General features: G+C 38.1%; 2 protein-coding genes across 2 annotated transcripts; both read left to right on the top strand.

The window, feature by feature from the left end:
• The first annotated feature begins 10,260 nt into the window (after window positions 1–10,260).
• LOC149197355 (uncharacterized) lies at window positions 10,261–10,821 on the top strand. Its single transcript, XM_089408664.1, has one exon. It carries the CDS (start codon window positions 10,261–10,263, stop codon window positions 10,819–10,821), a length of 561 nt encoding a protein of 186 aa, XP_089264790.1.
• Window positions 10,822–11,645: 824 nt separating this feature from the next.
• On the top strand, window positions 11,646–12,485 carry LOC149197354 (uncharacterized). The gene has a single exon (XM_089408663.1). The coding sequence runs from the start codon at window positions 11,646–11,648 to the stop codon at window positions 12,483–12,485; it is 840 nt and encodes a 279-aa protein (XP_089264789.1).
• Window positions 12,486–19,369: the final 6,884 nt, after the last annotated feature.

Raw genomic sequence — 19,369 nt, 5'->3', positions numbered from 1 at the left:
ATTCCCAATCGTCAAAGAATATTGGTCCTCTTCGACCACTCTTGTCTTGGATACCAGTCCAACCCTCAAATAATGTCAGAACATTTTCTTTCTTAGATTTTTCTATCCATAAGGAAATCACAAATTCTTATACAATCCTCCATTATCCATTCTCCCTCCATGACCTTGACTTAGGCTCATGGTTGTTAGTCTTGGTCAAGTGCATGACACGTGAAGGAGAGAATACAAATGTGGTGTTCATCATCACTCCATTTCAACCATAGAGTAGATCCCCATTCCCTCTTGATTAGGGAATATATCATTTCTCCTATTTAGGGAGACTTCTTTACTTCCTCTCAAATATAGAGGAAATCCTTGACTTCCTTCTAATTTGGGAAGTCATCACCACAAGCTTTATATCATATCTTCATAAAATGTAGCAACTATCATTTCTTCATGGTGATATTTGTAAGATTCCCTCTTTCCCATTTGTATCTCATCATATTGAGCTTCTTCCTTCTTGGATATTATGGAGCCATTTTCTTCCTTTAATCTTGTGACAGGGTTCGGGCCATCAACTTTGCACATCACTTTCCTCCCATAATCGTCAATGAAAAAATTATGTTGAGCCTTGTAAAACTTCAAACTAGTCATATCTCCCTCATGAAAGTGATATTTGTTGATGTAGGAACATGAACATCAAGTTATCTTCTTACACTACTACCTTTCAATCTCAAGGTGATGATGTGAACACCTTGACTACATGACCTTCCAAGGATTTTCAAAACCATTTACTCAATTCATATGTTCTTTGAATCAAGCTCATCACCACCAATTGAAATTTACTCAATTGTCATCTTTTATTCCTGCAATATCCTTCCAAGTAATAAAACAATTATGCTAACGAGATAACCCATATTAAAATATAAATATCAAACTTACCTTATCATGGTGGCATCTTTCATTAAAATATTTGCATACTTGAGTCCTTTGAGATAAAAATCCTTTCATATAATCCATCTCCACATTATTCCATGCATTCATTTTAATCAAAGTGCCCATGGATCGAACTTGACTATTGAGCTCCAATATCTTCCTCTGAGTTTTCATTATTAAGTCCCCTTCTTTCTTCCGAATACTATATTTTATTCATATGCCATACAATTTTTTTAGTGTCTTTATCTCCCATTACTCCAAAGTATGTCAAATTTATTCTTTCGAGCATCATGTAGTCATATGGAAAACTTGCCAAGCACATTCATTACTAATTGTTCCTTCATGATTCTTGTACATATGAACCATGCTCTAGGGAAGAATATGCATACCTTTTCTTTCATATAGTCATTTATCCATCCTTTGAACAAGTTTGCTTCTTATACTTTCCAATGATATGTTTCCTTTTCCAAGAAGAGAACGACTTTCATTATTCCTTTCATACTATAACTTGAACATTAGAATTACTTCATCCTTTAGAATTATTGTTTCCATACTATATGGAATATATGCTAGTCATAATGCTACTTCCAAGAATCTTCCATAATGATTATTCTTATAGGATCTTTTATGATCCTTCTTTGCAAAATGACTACCTCTAACATGATGTTAGGAAATGCTCAGATGAACAATAATATACAATATGATCCAGTATTCTTATTCTCTTTTAACCAGATAATCTTTCCCAACACAAATTAAGCAAATAGATTACAATATTTCTACTATCATGTGCTTCTATCTTTGATACCATGATTTTCTTCTAGAGTAATAATGCATGCTACTCGACTTTCTACCTAATAAAAGAAATAAATAAATTCATAAAGAACCTAATAGTGGTGAGACTTCCTTCAATAATAGAGATCCATGGGATCTTCTCCTTTTGGCTTCTTTTCAAGTTCTCCCATTTCCTCATCTATGTGACTTTCACTTCTTTCCTTCCTTTTGTTGTTCACTTTATTGTTTGGACAATTCCTTTTCAAGTTTCCATACTCATTGCATCCAAAGCAATCTTGGACATGTTTATCTTCTTCTTTGACTTTCCAAACTTCCCTTTCCTCAACTTCTTGGTTCTTTCAATGAAGGCTTGGGATCTTTCATTTGATTAAGTATCATCATTTTCCTTGATCCTATATTCTTCCAATATATATTTATCCCATGATTGATTGAAGGGTGGAGTATCTTTATTTGAGTAGATGCTCATTGCAAAACTACCCCAAACAAGTGGCAAAGAATTTAATACATAGATAAGCCTCTCAAAGTTTGTAATAGTCTCCCCAAGCCCTTGTAACTGGTCTCTTATTTGTGAGATCTTCATTAGATAAGTGGCCATGTCTTCATCATTTGGTTTCCTTATTCTATATATTTGAGTCCTCAAGCAAATATTTTGATCTTGTGTACTTATGGAGTATACCTTTCCTAAGTTATCATACATAGCCTTTGACTTCTTCAAAACCACAACAAAGGGAACATGTTGATCTTTAATGGACTCAACAATGATCCTTTATGCCCTTACTTCTCCCTTATTTTATTTTTCTAACTCTTGAGTCTTCTCTTTTTCATGAACACCTACTTCTTCGAGGACATACTCCATGGCTTCATTCTCTGTGAGTGACAAGTCAATCCTTTTCTTCCTTGCTAGGAAGTTTGATGACCCAACTAGTTTGTTGTTTTCCTTGCAAAGTATAGCCATGCTATCTGTAGATTGAGACATAGAACATAATATACTACTTACTTTGTTAACCAAGAGTCCTCCTTCTTGATGATGTCTCCAACTATATTGAAGTTTTCAAGGCCTCCAAGGAGACTTTAAAGATGCCCTAAATTGGTATCTTCTAGGATTCCCTCAACAGTGATGTCTTCAAACAACTTCAAAGTGTGAATGATGATCCCAAGACTCCTTTCTACTTCCTTCTTTTTCAAGATGATGAAGTATAGTAGAGAAATTTCAAAAAGAACTTTTTTCTTTCTTCAATAGGAACTTGATGATGGGGTCTCCTTCAGTGTAGTAACCCTCCTTTTAGGTGAATATTTATCTTCTTCTTTCCTTTTGTCCTTCTGCAAATGATTCCCCTTGACAAACAAACTCTTCTTTGTATCCTTCTAGTTGTCTTCTCTTATTCACCTTACTTTGATACCATGTTGGAGAATATAATATGAAAATTATTAATTCAATTTATCCTTAATATTAATGATTGCTTGTGAAATTTATTTATCTTCTCGTGTTTATTTATTAGATCTTCTTCATCAAACAATTATCAAGTGAAAAAACAATAAATGCAATGGACCCATAAATTAGGCTCCAAGCCAAGGAAAAAACCCTCCAAGGGAAAAACCCATAAAATCTCTTCTCTTCTTATAGAACTTGCTTCAAATGAGAAAACCAAGACCCAAACCTCAAGACAAAAGCCTTCTTTAGCACCAATTCATCCATTTGAAAAGCCTTTCCAATTATGTCAAAGTCTAGCCAAGTCAACAAGAGTCAAACCCTTACAGAATTGTACCAAACTCAAAATTTTGGGCCCCATCTTCAATATTTCAGACCTACAATAGGTTTGCAACTTCGACTCCTGCAAAAACTCAGAATATTCGCACGTGTAAGAGAAAACTAGGGCAAACCTTAACCAAAAACTTGATTTTCCTTCCTTCTTTATTTAGCTTCTTTTCTCCTTGCCTTTCTTGACTTCCTTCCTGAATTATGCACCTTAGATTGAAATTTTTTATTGAAGATCAAATTGGTTACCAAATGGGGTCAAGAAAATTCTATTTATACTCATTTGTGGAGGTCGAATAGCCCTCTTTGGTCCGACTTGTCTCTAGCAAGGTCGACTTGTGCTAGGAGGCTAATTTGATTGTCTTGACTCAAAATAAATTATTTTATAAGGTGCAACTTTCCCAGATGGGTCTTATATATCCGACTTTGACTCTATTGACTCATGACAATAAATATTATGGCATGAAAACCATGGAAGCATGAAGAACATGCTTTACCTAAAGGACCAATAAAAAGAAGCATGAAACTCATGCTTTGAAATATAAGCTTTTCTTTCTTTTTTTCTTATTACATCAGATATACATACTGACATGAGTATAATGACAATTATGAGGACCAAAACTAGTTATATTTTCCAACACACTTCTGGGATGGGCACTTCTTTGAGAGTTAGCCCCACTTCGGGTACCTGTAGGGGTTGAATTAGAAGGCCCTCTTTTTCTATTATTTTACTTTGGAGTATTTTTATTTATTCGAGTCACATTTGGTGGGTCAGAAATGGTTGAGACCATTGTGTGTGTTGAGTGATTGAGAGCCCTCTCAAGGGCTAGAAGAGGACTGGAACAATTGGAAGAGTTAGCATGGGTGTGATGCTTCTTTCTATTTGATTACCCATTCCTAGGATAATTTGGGAACTATGCACTGCTAGAGGGGGTGTTCCCAGCATGGAGTTCGTCCTCGAGGCATGCCTAGGGAGCGGGCTGACAAGGAGGTAAGGAACATGATGTGGAGGGCTGTGTGGATGTGTGGAGCAATCGTCGATAATTTCTTTGATAACTGACCAACTACGTGATATTTTGTCCAGTCTCAATTTTATTCACCAATAGAGTTATGACGATCGAAATGAGACTATTGTGTATATAAATAATGTCCAACTAGCCAAGGGGAAATTATGGAATGCCTTACTTTTGTGCATTGGAGTCAACACCGAACTAGTGAGTGGCTTGATGAGATGGAGGCGTGGTTGGCTCACATCAACTTCCATGTGCAAGAAGGTCATTGTCATCCTATGACCCAAGGTGTTGTTCATGCACCAAATCCTCTTCCATAAATATTATCTGTTGGTTGTTTTTGGTTTTCCTCGTATTTTGGGTAATATGGTTTTTTTTCCTTTGGAGTTCATATAAAATATGGTAGTATCTTCTTTGTTTTATCACTACTCTCCTAGCTGACAAATCCAGTTGGAGTGAATTTGGGAGATCAAAGAGCCTAAGGACTTCAAGATGTATCTTTTTGATGAATTAATGAAAGAATTTTCACTATCATATATATATATATATATATATATATATATATATATATATATATATATATATATATATATATATATATATATATATATATAAAGCTTAATCTGGAGCGTGCAAATTTTTTAGTCAAAATTTTCACTCTAAAAAATGTGTGCACTTTAAAAAATTTGATCTTTCAACTCTTTCTAAATCTATAATTAAAATCAATCTATACTGATAAATTAAAAAATTAAATTATAATAAAATATTTAAATTATTATTTAACTTGAAATCCATATGATATTTTGGAAAAACTAATTTTTGACCCTACTAATATCACAAAAATCATAAATTTAATCCCTCTAAATTTTGACTGAAAAAATTTAGAGTGAAAAAGCTTTTTTAATTAACTCGGTTAATAAACTCTCTTTAGAGTGAAAAAAAAAAAAAAATCCTCTATATTTTTATAGATCTTAAGTTAAAAATTTACACTCAATCTGCCCGTGTGTGATAAACTTTTATCGTGGAAAAAATATTGAACATTGGAAACATAAACATAGATGTTGGTTTATTTGAAAAATTAAAACTAAAGCAATGAAATGAGATGCTAGCAAAACGTCAGAAATATTAAAGATGGAAAACATATGGCTTGAAATCTTAAGAAAAATAACAGGTAAAGAATAGAAAGTAAAGTTAAAATAATGAAATTAGATGCCAAGGAAATGTCCATGTTAAGTTTGTTGTGATAACTAAATAACGATTCTTTAATGCAGAATAAATACTTAAAAGAATCGTAAAAATCTTGATGCCCAAGAAAACATACCTCCAGCCATTGATGTTATTTACACTCCGATACTAGGCTTTGCTTCGCTTGTTTTGAATGCAAAAACAACACTCAACACTATGAATATTTAAATATGGCTTTGGCATATGATATCACCGCAGTCGCATGAAACACGTAATGCATTGCAATGTTCAACAAGTGATGAGCATGCAAAAACACCTTATGCATAACACAACTCTTGAAATCATATGAAGAATTATTCAGAAGGCTGAGATGTGGAGAAACTAGATGAAAACTGTTAAAAGCCAATGCCTAAACTGAAAATGTGTTGGCCAGTCAGTCACATTTATTAGCAAACACGCACAATGTATTGATCTCGTCACAAACTTCAATACGATCAGATGAATTTGAAGAGTCAATAATGGTCAAATGTCGGGTCTATTTCCAGGGTAAGTACATGGTGGAAAACAATGTGTTCCCTCGAAAATACCAGAATCTGAAACTTCTCTCTGGAAGAACCAAGCCAACTTTCCATGTGGCACTTCCAAGCTCTGCTCACTCTATCTTGATGGTGTAAGGCTGAAGGGGATTGAGTCAGTGAGCTTGGGGACCAAACAAAAGTATTTATAGCCAATCTTCCATCAAGCTTATGTTGGCTATGTGTCAAGTGCTCCATAGATCATGGTAGAGAACTACAGAGGGAGTAATGGACCACTCCAGGAGCTCCCAACAAGAAATTAATTTAACTGCAGTTGATTTCCGTAATTTAAGGAAACAATTACAGTTGGTTTCCAGAAATTACTGCAGTTGGTTTCCAGAAATCGGTGGCCATTGGGAGAGGGAGCTTAACATTCTCCCACTTGGTCCATACTTCCAATCTTAATGTCTCATCTTAAAACCCATTGAAAATCTATATTAAGTAATAGATACATGAATCATGGCGATAAGTCCTCTAATGACGAGTATTATTTTCCATGTATTACTATGTATTTATTTCTACTATAATTTATGTGGCAACAATTTCTTAATGAATAAACCCTATGTTTATTCTTTGTCCTACACAGATGAATTTTCTCAAATCAAATTAAGGTGCACATAAATATGAGAAAAACATCACAATAATTAAGAATTTCATTAAAATAACATTTTCCATACAATGAGAAACTACATAATGGAACCAAGTCCCATATTCATTACATGATCCTTGAATTTCAATGGTGGCATGCCATTAGTCAAAGGATCAGTGATCATCAACTCAGTGCTGACGTGCTCAATGACCACTTTATTTTCTTTAACACGTTCCCTTATAGCTAAATACTTAATGTCGATGTGTTTATTTTGACTCCCACTTTTGTTGTTTTTAGCCATAAAAACAGCAGTTGAATTGTCGCAATACATTCTCAATGGCTTAGAGATAGAATCCATAATTCTAAGCCCAGAAATGAAACTCTTAAGCCATACACCATGTAAAGTAGCCTCAAAACAGGAGACAAACTCGGCTTCCATAGTGGAAGTGGAAATCAAGGTCTGCTTGGCACTCCTCCATGATACAGCTCCACCGGCCATCATAAAAATGTATCCTGTTGTTCATTTGCATGAATCAACACATCCAGCAAAGTCAGAATCTGAGTAGCCAATTACTTCCAAATTGTCCATCTGTCTATACACAAGCATGTAGTTTTTGGTTCCTTGAAGGTACCTCATTACTTTCTTTGCAGCTCTCCAGTGGACTAAACCTGGATCACTCTGATATCATCCCAACATTCCCACAACAAACGCAATGTTAGGTCTTGTGTAGACCTGAGCATACATTAGGCTTCCAACAGTAGAAGCATATGGAATGTTCTTCATTTGTTCCCTTTCAAAGTCGTTCTTCAGCCATTGGCTCAAATTGAACCTATCACCCTTCACAATGGGAGCTACACTTGGTGAACAATCCTTCATCCGAAATCTCTCTAAAATTTTATTAATATAGGTTTCCTGAGACAAACCCAAGATGCCTCGAAATCTGTCTCTATGGATCTTAATGCCAATGACATAAGATGCCTCACCCATATCCTTCATATTGAAATTTTTAGAGAGGAATTGTTTCACCTCATGCAGCAAACCCTTATCATTGGTTGCTAGCAAAATGTCATCCACATATAAAACAAGAAAACAGATTTTACTCCCACTGACTTTTAGGTATATACATTGATCCATAATGTTTTCTACAAAACCGAAAGAAGAAATTACATTATGGAATTTCAAATACCATTAGTGGGATGCTTGTTTTAAACCGTATAAGGATTTCTTGAGCTTGCAAACCAATTTCTCACCATCACTAGAGGGGAATCCTTCAGGTTGTTTCATGTAAACCTCCTCCTCTAGATCTCCATTGAGAAATGTCGTTTTCACATCCATTTGTTGCAACTCCAAGTCAAAATGGGCTACTAATTCCATAATAATGTGCAAGGAATCTTTCTTAGATACAGGAGAGAAATTCTTCGTGTAGTCGATTCCTTCTTTCTGAGTGAATCCCTTAGCAACAAGTCTTGCCTTGTATCTCTCAATGTTTCCCAATGAGTCTTTCTTTGTCTTCAAGACCCATTTACATCCAATGGCTTTTACACCATTAGGAAACTCAACAAGATCCTAGACTTCGTTACTCTTTATAGAATTCATCTCTTCCTTCATGGCATCGTACCATAATTCTAATTCTTAGCAACTCATGGCTTGTGAAAAGGACTCAGGATCATTTTCGGCTCCAATGTTGTAGTCAGATTCTTGTAGATACACAACATAATCATCAGGAATTGCTAATCTCTTTGGTCTAGTATATCTTCTTAATGTTGTACCATCATCTTCCTGAGAAGTATGTGGTTCAACTCATTGTTCAAAAGTTCTTGGCAACTCTTGAACTACCTGATCTACTGGAATGTCGTCAGCAGCTTGTGGAACTTCAACAATTGGTTGTTCAACACCAATTTGTACCTGAGGGGTGTTGTGAACAATAACCAATCTATCATTTGAGGTGGAAGGTTGAGATTCTAAATGATCATTCACAGAAATTATGTTCCTGGTTTGATCACTCCCACTGATCAAGTCATTTTCAACAAACTTTGCATTTCTTGATTCCACAATCCTAGTGTTGTGAGATGGACAATAAAATTTGTAACCTTTAGACCTTTCAGCATATCCAATGAAATACCCACTAATGGTCCTTGGGTACAGCTTCTTATCTTGTGGATTATATATTCTCACTTCAGACGGGCATCCCCAAATGTGCATATGTCACAAACTCAGTTTCCAACCTTTCCATAATTCAAATGGCATTTTAGGAACAACCTTGGTTGGAACTCGGTTTAATATATACATTGTTATCTTAAGTGCTTCAATCCACAAGGATTTAGGAAGATTGGAGCTGCTAAGCATACTCCACACCATGTCCAATAATGTTTGGTTTCTTCTTTCTGCTACACCATTCTGGTCAAGCGAACCAAGCATGCTGTATTGGACAACAATCCCATGCTCTTGAAGAAATTTTTCAAATGGCCGAGGTGTTTTTCCATCTTTTGTGTATCTACCATAATAGTCACCACCTCTATCTGATCTCACGATCTTAATTTTCTTGCCGCATTGCTTCTCTACTTCATCCTTGAGGATCTTAAAGGAATCTAATGCTTCGTTCTTTTTATGAAGCATGTATAGATACATATATCATGAGTAATCATTTATAAAAGAGATGAGGTATCTCTGACCATGTGAGTCCATGTTTGGACTACATATATCAGTATGTATGATATCTAATATGTCTGAACTCTTATTGGCACCTTTCTTTGACTTGTTGGTCTGCTTTCCCTTTATGCAGTCCACACAAGTTTCAAAATCAATAAAATCCAGAGTATTAAGTACCCCTTCATTTACTAATCTTTTAATTCTTTCTATGGAGACATGACCTAATCTCCAGTGCCATAATTTAGAGGAATATTCATTAATAACACATCTTTTAGTGCTAGTGTTAACATGCATTGAATCATAAGTGACATTGTTTTGTAGATTAATGCAGTAAATACCATTAGACAAAATACCACTCCTAACACAATCAAATTTATAAAATAAACTTAAGGATGTTTCTAAAAAGTTAAAGGAATATCCAAAAGGTACAAGCCTTGAAACTAAAATCAAGTTTCTAGAGGAGGAAGTGGACTGAGCTGAGGAGGATGATGGGAGATTAGGGTTAGGGTTTAGGATCAGATGGCCCCTGACAGACATGCACCTGGTCAAGGTGCAGGGGATCCCGAATCCACCTGCAGAGTCACAGACCAAACCTCGACAGTTTAACTGAGGGAAGAAGGCCCCGATAATAGACAAGATTGAGAGAAAGATTACTGAAACAAGGGGGGGGAGAGATACCCTCCTACAAGGATGTAGTGGTAGGAGAAACAAGCTAGAATGGAGTGAACGGCAGATCAGGGAGATGCAGCAAGGACGCGCCAGTTATGGGAGCAGTATGGCAAGCAAGGATGGGGAACAAATGCCTACCGCGAGCAACAAAAAAGCCCAGGTTTGTTATTCCAAACAATAAACTTGAGGAGTACAGAGGATATATGAAAGACCATGCACTCATTTGCAAGTTTGTAGGAACATGGCCATCTGAGAAAGACCTGACGAAATGGATACAACAGAGGTGGAAGCCCAAAGGACATATTGATCTAAAATTAGGGGCAAAAGGTTTCTTCATGGTAATATTTGCAAATCTAGAGGATAAGGAGAGGATCTTCGAGGAGGGTCCATATTTCTTCAATAATGCAGGGCTTTTCATGAGGCAATGGGAAGAATGCTATAATCCAGACAAAGAAAAAATGCTAGCAGCACCAGTATGGGTCAGATTGTTTGGGCTCCCGATAGAGTTTTGGGACCCAGAGATTCTAGAAGGAATTGGGAACTCAATCGGGACCTTTGTAAAGGTAGCAGAAACCACCAAGAGAGGAAGATATACATCATATGCCAGAATTTGTGTCTACATGAATATCACAGAACCGCTTCCGGATCATATTGAAGTGGAATACCATGACGAGGTCTAGCAACAGCCAGTCGATTATGAACACATTCCTTTTAGATGTAGACAGTGCCATGAATACAGTCATCTGTATAAATATTGCCCGATGAATGATAATGAAACACCAATAGAGTAGGGGGGAGGAAAGGGGAATACTGAACAGGAGGAAAGGAAAAGCGGAGGAAACAATGAAGGGTTTACAGAAGTACTGAGAAGAAGAAAACCCCAAAAAGGAAAAACTAAACAAAATCCTTTCCACCCAGAGAGCAATCAGAAAAGCCAGAACCAGTTTGAGGTATTACGAGAATTAGAAATGGAAGCGGAAGGTGAGGATGGTGAAGATGAAACAGTGGAGAACCAGAAAGAAAACAAAAAGGAAAATAAGGAGTCAAATAATATGGAAATGGAAAAAGAGGGGGAGAAGAGAGATCAACTACAAGAGCAGATCCAAATGGAGATAGATCCACAACAGGACCAAGAAGGAGAAGAGGAACAGGTCATGAAGAAACTCTTGCAGGAATGGAGGCATCTGGATGAAAGATTCATACCTGACGACCAGAAACAACTTTACAAAGATATGTTCCAAAGATACAAAGAAAAACGAGGGACAATAATAGCAAAGCAGCCAGAGCAACTTGGAACGCAAGGAAGTCAAAACATAGAAGCAGGAACTATAGGGAAAGGAGGAAGGAAAAGAGGAAGAAGACCTATGAGCGAGACCATCCAAATGGTTGGGGAAATGCTGGTAAATTCAGGAAGAGTGGTTCCACTATCGGAGGTATTCCAACAACCCCTCAAATTATTGAAATGATCATCACAACCTGGAATATTAGAAGGCTGAACAGTATAATGCTAATCCAAGAAAAAAAAATTGGAGAACGCAAGCTAAAAGAAGTGATGAGAAACTTCAAGCCGTATTATGAGATAATTGGTCAAGACGCAGTAGGTAGCACGGGAGGAGTGGCAATCCTCTGGAACCCAGAGGAAGTCCAATTTGAAGACTGGATCAGTATACCTCAAATCCTTTCAGGAAGATTCAAAATTATAGGATCCCAGGAATGGATCCTCTTATCCAATGTATATGGACCCCATATACAGAGTGATCGCAGGAATTTCCTTCAGAATCTGGCAATTATTCGGTCCATGCTTCCAGCCTCTCCATGGATAGTAGGAGGAGATTTCAACATGATTACATCCATAAATGAGAAAAGGGGTGGCCTTAGAAGAACAGATGCAGACATGGAAGCCTTTGGCGATATGATAGCAGAACAAAGGCTCGTGGATATTCAGACAATAAATGGGATCTACACATGGAATAACAGAAGGGGAGGTAGACACCAAATCGCATCCAGACTAGATAGATTCTTAATGTCAGAACAAATTATAAATCAGGATATTTTCATTGAAGCAATGATTCTCTTGGGAATGGGATCGGACCACTGGCCGATCAAAGTAGAACTTGACATCAAAGCTAGTCCCAAGAAAAAGCCCTTTAGGTTCGAAGCCTTCTGGCTCAGGGATAAAAATTTTATGATGAAAGTAGAAGAATGGTGGAAGCAAAGCCGACAAAAAGGAAGAAACAGAATGCAGACATTCCAGCTAAAATTAAAAGAACTTAAAGGAAACATTAAGAAATGGAATAAAGAGGAATTTGGAAACATCCTCAAAGACCAACAGCTTCTAGATTAGAAGATGAAGCAAATCCAACAAGAAATCATTATTGCAGGAAGAAGTGAAGATTTAGCCAGAGAGGAAGGGATCCTGATAGGGCAAATGGAAGAAAGACGGAAACAAGAAGAGATCCTATGGAGGCAAAAATCTAGAGTGAACTGGTTACGAGAAGGGGAGAGGAATACAAAGTTCTTCCACCAAGCAATGATCCAAAGAAGACAGAGAAATAGAATCTTCTCTATAAAAGATGAAGCAGGGATACAAGTTACATAGCATGAGGAAATAGAACAAGTTTTGGTAAATCATTTTAAAGAAATATTCACGGAACCCAATGCAGACAGTCGAGAAGCCACTAAAAGAATCTGCAAAGAAATCCCAAGCATGATTACAAGAGATCAAAATCTAGCCCTGATGAGGGCAGCCACTCTAGAAGAGGTAGAAGAGATAGTGAAAGGGATGAAGAAGAATAAATCCCCTGGCCCTGATGGATTTACAGTGGAATTATATCAAGCAGGATGGAACTTTCTGGGCCAAGATATCCTGGAAGTGGTGGAAGAATCAAGAAGAAACCAGAAGGTAAGTACAGGATTAAACTCAACCCTCTTATCTTTGATTCCTAAGGAAACTAAGTCTGAAGATCCCCAGGGCTTTAGACCCATTTCCTTATGTAATGTTATATATAAGATAATAGCTACACTAATGCCAAAAAGACTTAAGTCTATTCTATCTAGTATTATCTCTCCTGAACAAATAGGTTTCGTGGAGGACCGACAAGTCTTGGATGGACTGGTTCAAGAAGTTGTGCATTCTCTGAAAACAAAAAAGGAAGCAAGTATGATGATTAAACTAGACCTTTCCAAAGCTTATGACCATTTGAATTGGAACTATTTGAAAGCAGTTTTAAGGGCCTTTGGTTTTTGTAATCGATGGATCGAGTGGATCTCCGCTATGATCTCCTCACCCAATTTCTCCATCCTAGTGAATGGAACCCCTTCCCAACCTTTTAAAGCATCCAGAGGACTCCGACAGGGAGATCCACTGTCCCCTTTCTTGTTTATTATAGCAGCAGAAGGCTTAGGAAGATACATCAGAAAAGAAGTAAGGGAAAGAAAGGTTAGAGGAATCCAAATATGGGGTAGTAATATACCTATTACTCACCAGCAATTCGTAGATGACATCATGTTGTTTTGTGCTGTCTCTCAGAGAAGCTCGAAGAATTAAAGAGATCCTAGATCTCTTTATGAAAGCTTCTGGCACGCAAATTAACAAAGACAAGTCCTGCACTTATTTTTTCAACACAGCTGGAAACATCAGGAATTTCTTAACAAGAATTCTAGGTTTTCGATCAGGAGAGCTTCCCACAAAATATCTAGGAACTCCGTTAGCCTTGAATCCACTAAGGCTGTCGAATTGGCAACAAACCATTGAGAAAATTGCTAGAAAACTAGCCAATTGGTCCTTTAGAACATTGAACATCGCAGGCAGAGTTGTTTTGGTTAAGGCAGTCCTTCAATCGATCCCAATATACCAACTCTCGGCAATGGCGGCCCCTAAAGGAGCGTGTGCAAAGATGGTGGAGATTTTTAAAAAATTCATTTGGGGAGGACCGAAGGAACAAAGGAAATGGGCGCTGGTATCTTGGAAGGATTTGGTGAAAAGCAAGACTGAGGGAGGGTTAGGCCTCAGAGATCCTCACTCACTGAATCAAGTAATGGGGGCTAAACTTTGGTGGCGCTGGATGAATGGAGGAGATGACCTATGGAAAAGAATATGGACAAAAAAATATAATATGCCAACAAAACCAGAGGAGATCTTAAGAATAAGGGATACCCCGAAAGGGTCAACAATATGGAATCTGGCTCGTCAAAACAAGGAAATAATTACTAAACATGCTTTTTGGGAAATCAGGAATGGCAGCTCTGCCAAGTTCTGGGAGGAAGCCTGGCAGCAAAGAGAAAGGCTGAATGGATTACAAGCTTTAAGCGCTATATGTCAAAAGGCAGAAGAGGAAGGAATGAACTTTGTAAGGGACTTTTGGAAGGAGGGGGGTCAAGAAGAAGTATGGAGAACCTGGAAGAGTCTGGACGAATGGATTGACCAGATTGATAGAGAACAAAGAGAAATATATCAAAAAGAAATGCAGACAAGGAAAATACCTATAAGACCAGGACCAGACATACTGCGATGGGGTTACACAATAAAAGGAAATTTCACGATTAAAGAAGCATATCACCTCTTCACTCTGAGAGAACCAGACGATATGGCAGTTAATTGGAAACAAATATGGAGCAGTAATTGGTGGCCGAAAGTGGCCCACTTCCTATGGCTGGTATGTAAAGGTCGCATTTTAACCTGGGACCAACTTCAAAAGCGAGGGATACATGCCCCCCCCCGATGTAATCTATGCAAACAAGATCAGGAAACACAGGAACATCTCTTGAACTCATGTAATGGAGCACAACAACAATGGGAAGAGGTTAGGAAACTCTTTGGAAGGACACACAGAGATCAACAGAGTATTAGAAACACAATTAAAAATTGGGGACGTGGCCAATTCACAAGCCCGGTGGTAAGACGAGCCTGGAGTCTAGCAGTAGGGATGAATATGTGGATGATTTGGAAAGAAAGAAATAGAAGAATCTTCCAAAACAAAGAGATGTCAAAAGAACAAATCTGGGGAAAAACTTTGAGTCATATTCGAGAGACCATCTTAGTGGACACCTGGAGCGCAGAGGACTGGGAAACGACGCCAGAAGAAGATCAAATTTTAAGGAAGCTAAACCTACATCAAGGAATGGTGGCTCCACAGATGTGGAAAACACCCAATATGGGATGTAACAGTACCATACACTTCTCTCGTCCCTCGGCAGGATTCATAAAGTTAAACTTCGATGGAGCATCCAAAGGAAATCCAGGCCCAGCGGGGATTGGAGGCCTCTTTCGAGACGACCAAGGCAGAACAAAATGGATTTACTCAGAAAATGGAGGCATCATTGTTATAGATATTTTTGGGCCCTGCATCACCAAGCATAAAATATCCATAAACTAAGGGCTCCTAAGTCCCTAAGAAGTGTTGTTCCAACCTATGAGGGTGGGGGTCGGGGGAGATATTATGCATTTAGGGTGGGGGTGGGGGGAGATATTATGCAAATGCACAATATCTCCCACCACCCCCACCCAGAAGTTCTCCATGAAAAACTACTCAGAACTGGTCAAAACAAGATCATTTCACTTGCTCCATGGCGAGGGTGCGATGCATCTCACCTAAGTACACTGAGTGGGTGCGTTGCATTTCAAAAATCCCTTCTATGGGGTGCGATGAGCGAGAAGAGACAAATGGCGGTGTTAATCTGCAAGGTGGAAAACATGGAATCTTCCAGAAGTTTCTCCTGTGACACTTGCCTCTCTGAATTCGACCAAGGATGAGTAAGAGATCATCAATCTCCAAGTGGAAGCAAGAACTGTTAGAGGGAGGACACTAATCAAATCACAAGCTGACTCATCTCCATTACAGATATCTATATATGGATCCCTCATCCCAGAGATCCAAAGGCTGGAATTTTGCATCTTGTAAGGAATTGTTGTTAGTTTCTTGAGGCAACACTATAGTGTTGGGTGATCTAAGATTTGTATGAGGTGAAGAAGGGCTTACTTGCTGATAGGATGATGCTGGGTCAGAACAGTTGGTTGTAACTCTCTTTGCTTTTTCTTAATTATCAATAAAGCTATTCTAGTTTTCTTCCATACTCTTGTGTAATCTATGTTTTGTGCATTTTTATGGTCAATTTACATCTAACCCTAGATTGTTTATGATAATAGATCCATGTTCTTGTATAGTTTTATGCTGCTTTGATCTTACAGGTACTCTGTGAAGCTAGGTATACGAGAAGGCAAGTAGCAAAGGACTATCAGAAGAGAGAGGAATTGAATAAGGAGTCAAGTGCAAGACAGAGGTTGGTCTCCTCTATTCTTCTCTCATCTATCTTTCATAAAGGAAAACGAAAGTAGACTTTACTTTGTTTGTTTCTAAGGTAGCTGCGACACCTTAGTGGGATAGAGCAGTTATGTATAGACACTTTTCCTTGTAACAAAATGGCGACTCCACTAGGGAGTGAATAGATTGTTTGTTTATCTACATTTGTTTACGTTATAAACTTACAGACAGAGCTTGAAGCTAAGCTAGCTAGCCTTCGAACTGCATTTGTTTTACGAATGCAAAGTAGACCATTGCTGCTTCAGTCAATCTCCGGGTTTTGTTTATAGATTAAACACTTGATCTACAAGCTCTCTAATTGCCCTTTGTGGTGGCCTTAGTAACTTCATTAGATCCACCCATGTTGTTGAGTTACTGATTACCATTTGCACGGCCAAAACCCCTGAACTAAACTGCAAACTGTGACCCGGAACCCGTTCAAAGTCTCGTCTCTGGTCCATCGCACCCTCTAGTCTGTGAAACTAACATTCAATGCACTTCCCGAGTGTAGCAGGTGCGCTGCATTTCAGTTTCCCTGTGTTACAGGTGCACTGATTAGACTAGGCCTTGTCCTTGTATTTTGGTTTCTGTGTTCACTCTTTTAAGTTCTATTCTTGAATTTTGCTGCCTATAATCAGTACACCTCTGTCTAAAACCCTTTTCCTTGCTGTTATTCCACCTCCAATGTGCAAAGAACTGTTAATGTTTTAGTGTATTTTATTGTCATTTTCAGTTCTCTTTTGCAAAAAAGTAACATAATCAAGCTGTCGTTCTTTGATCTGAAAGTGTCGTAGCTGTCGTTCTTTGATCTGAAAGTGTCGTAGCTGTCGTTTTTAGCCATAGAAGGAAATCCTCTTGTTTTGGTAGTCGATTATACGAGTTACTCTTGTATATGATTTGAATTTGTGAGTTTTAAAGTGTCGAAAAGCAATATTTCATTTCAAAATCGCTAAGTGTCTCTCTTACCCTCACTTCATTTTGGAAAGAAATTTGTTAAGTATTGTCGCTTTAAAAGTAATTCATATTTGCACATAAGCTTTCTTTTTATCATCTACATATTAAGAAAGTCGAAAACAATGCATGCATGTGCATTTGCATTTAGACTCTTTGATTGGTTTGATTTAGGACAGTGCATATAGTGTGTGCTCTTTGCTCTTTGTTGAAAGAAAACTGTCTATCTTTCCTTAGTAGCTAGGATTTTCATGGCATAAAGAAGATAAAAAGATTGTTTATCATCTTAGATTGCATTTTAGGAATTGTATCTCCACATCACGCGGTGAACCTGAAAGGAAAATTTCATAAACAAGATCAACTATAAAATAAATTGAATGAATCTAACAACGCTTTGGAACCTAACGCACAACATCTAGAAGTCTAGGATAGAGACGTGTTCCGGCGTCGTAAAACATGGTAACTGTTGCTCTCATTGTTGGTTGGGTGATTCCTCCACTTTGAGACGACAAGTGCCAATACAGACTTGTGCTCCCACGTACCGTCGAGTATATTTTGGGAGACCACAATAGGCTTTATCCTTTATCCATAGGAAGCTGTGTCTACCGCCCTACCGATCGCAATGCACTGAACACAGCATTCGGGAAGATTGACTGCCGTACCGTAAAAAGTATTCTGCAGTTTTGCGATTGGTTTTGTAATCCCTCTACCTAGATTTCTAGAGCAGTCCCTTTCGTTCCTTTTCAAACTCTTTAACAGAAAAGGTCCATCTGAGCACTTGTCACTTCAGGCTCATTAAAAATTGAAGGCGACTAGAGTCATCTTTTGTTTTTTCTCGACTCTTTAAAACTAAAAAAAAAGTTGTGTCAAAGCGTCTAAAATTCATTTAATTCAGAAATATACTTCCGCTTTGATTTTTAGTTGATCAAGTAATCCGCAATCGTTGAAGAAAGTCAATTGAAACCCCATCGTTCGTGGAGGATTACGAGTCAACCGTCTTTGTCTCCGGAATCGAAACTATTGCGGACAAAGAGAACTCATTTAACCGGTTCCAAATCTCCTGGTAAAGTTAGAACAAGTGTTCCAACGACATCAGAGACTCCGGTTACTCCAAACATTTCTGGTATCCCTGCCTTTACAGAAGAAGTTCAACAGCCACTGAAGGATAGTAGTACTGATCCTAGTTTGAGGGTAAACACTTGTGTTACTGAACCAGTTTCATCTACAACCGGTTCGGAGAGAGTTGTTCCCCAAACATCTGTCGCTGCAGATTTCATACCTTCTTCGGCACCAGAAATATTTTACGGACCTGACGGTCTACCTCTTCCACCTGATTTGATCACTATAGAAGAGATCGTGGAGGATCCTCCATCTAGTACTCCATCGCAATTTGGAGTCGAGATCACTCTGCATCCTTCTTCATTAGAAATTAGTCTACCGCTGACAGAAGCTCCTATAGAATCGCTAGGTAATCTTTTGGATAGACTAGAAATGTTTGAACAACCGTCGAAATCTAGGACTGTGTCATCTGACACAGCGACGGCAGAACTTCCTGCTGTCACTCCAACAATGTTCGTCGGCGTACCATCTGTCCCGACTAGCTCTCAATCGCTAGAAGGAGCCCACTCAAGGGCTATTTCGATAGTATGGTCTGTTCCTGTTTGTTCATCCGGAATAGTATCCGGAAACTCTTATGTTGGGTATCAACAAATTGATCTTTCAGGATGTCAATTTGGGCAGTCTGGTCCTCATGGGAAAATCATTCCTTTAAGTACCGAATTACCACCATATGGGGGGCAATACACCCTTTCATCGTCCCCTCCAGGAGGACAACCATACGGGAGTTCACAACAAAATTCAAGTTTTGCTGGAATTACATCTGGCGGTTGGGTACCGATAATACCTCAACAACCAAGAGTTGTATATTCGATGCAACAATGTTTACCTATGTCAAATATACCAACTACGCTAGCTATTG

This window comes from Pinus tabuliformis, chromosome 2_2 (assembly GCF_031772625.1).
Source record: "Pinus tabuliformis cultivar Carrire ecotype Pingquan chromosome 2_2, CPIR1, whole genome shotgun sequence".
Taxonomy (NCBI): Eukaryota; Viridiplantae; Streptophyta; class Pinopsida; order Pinales; family Pinaceae; genus Pinus; species Pinus tabuliformis.
Note: the sequence above shows the minus strand (reverse complement) of the source record. Positions and strands in the feature narration are given on the sequence as shown.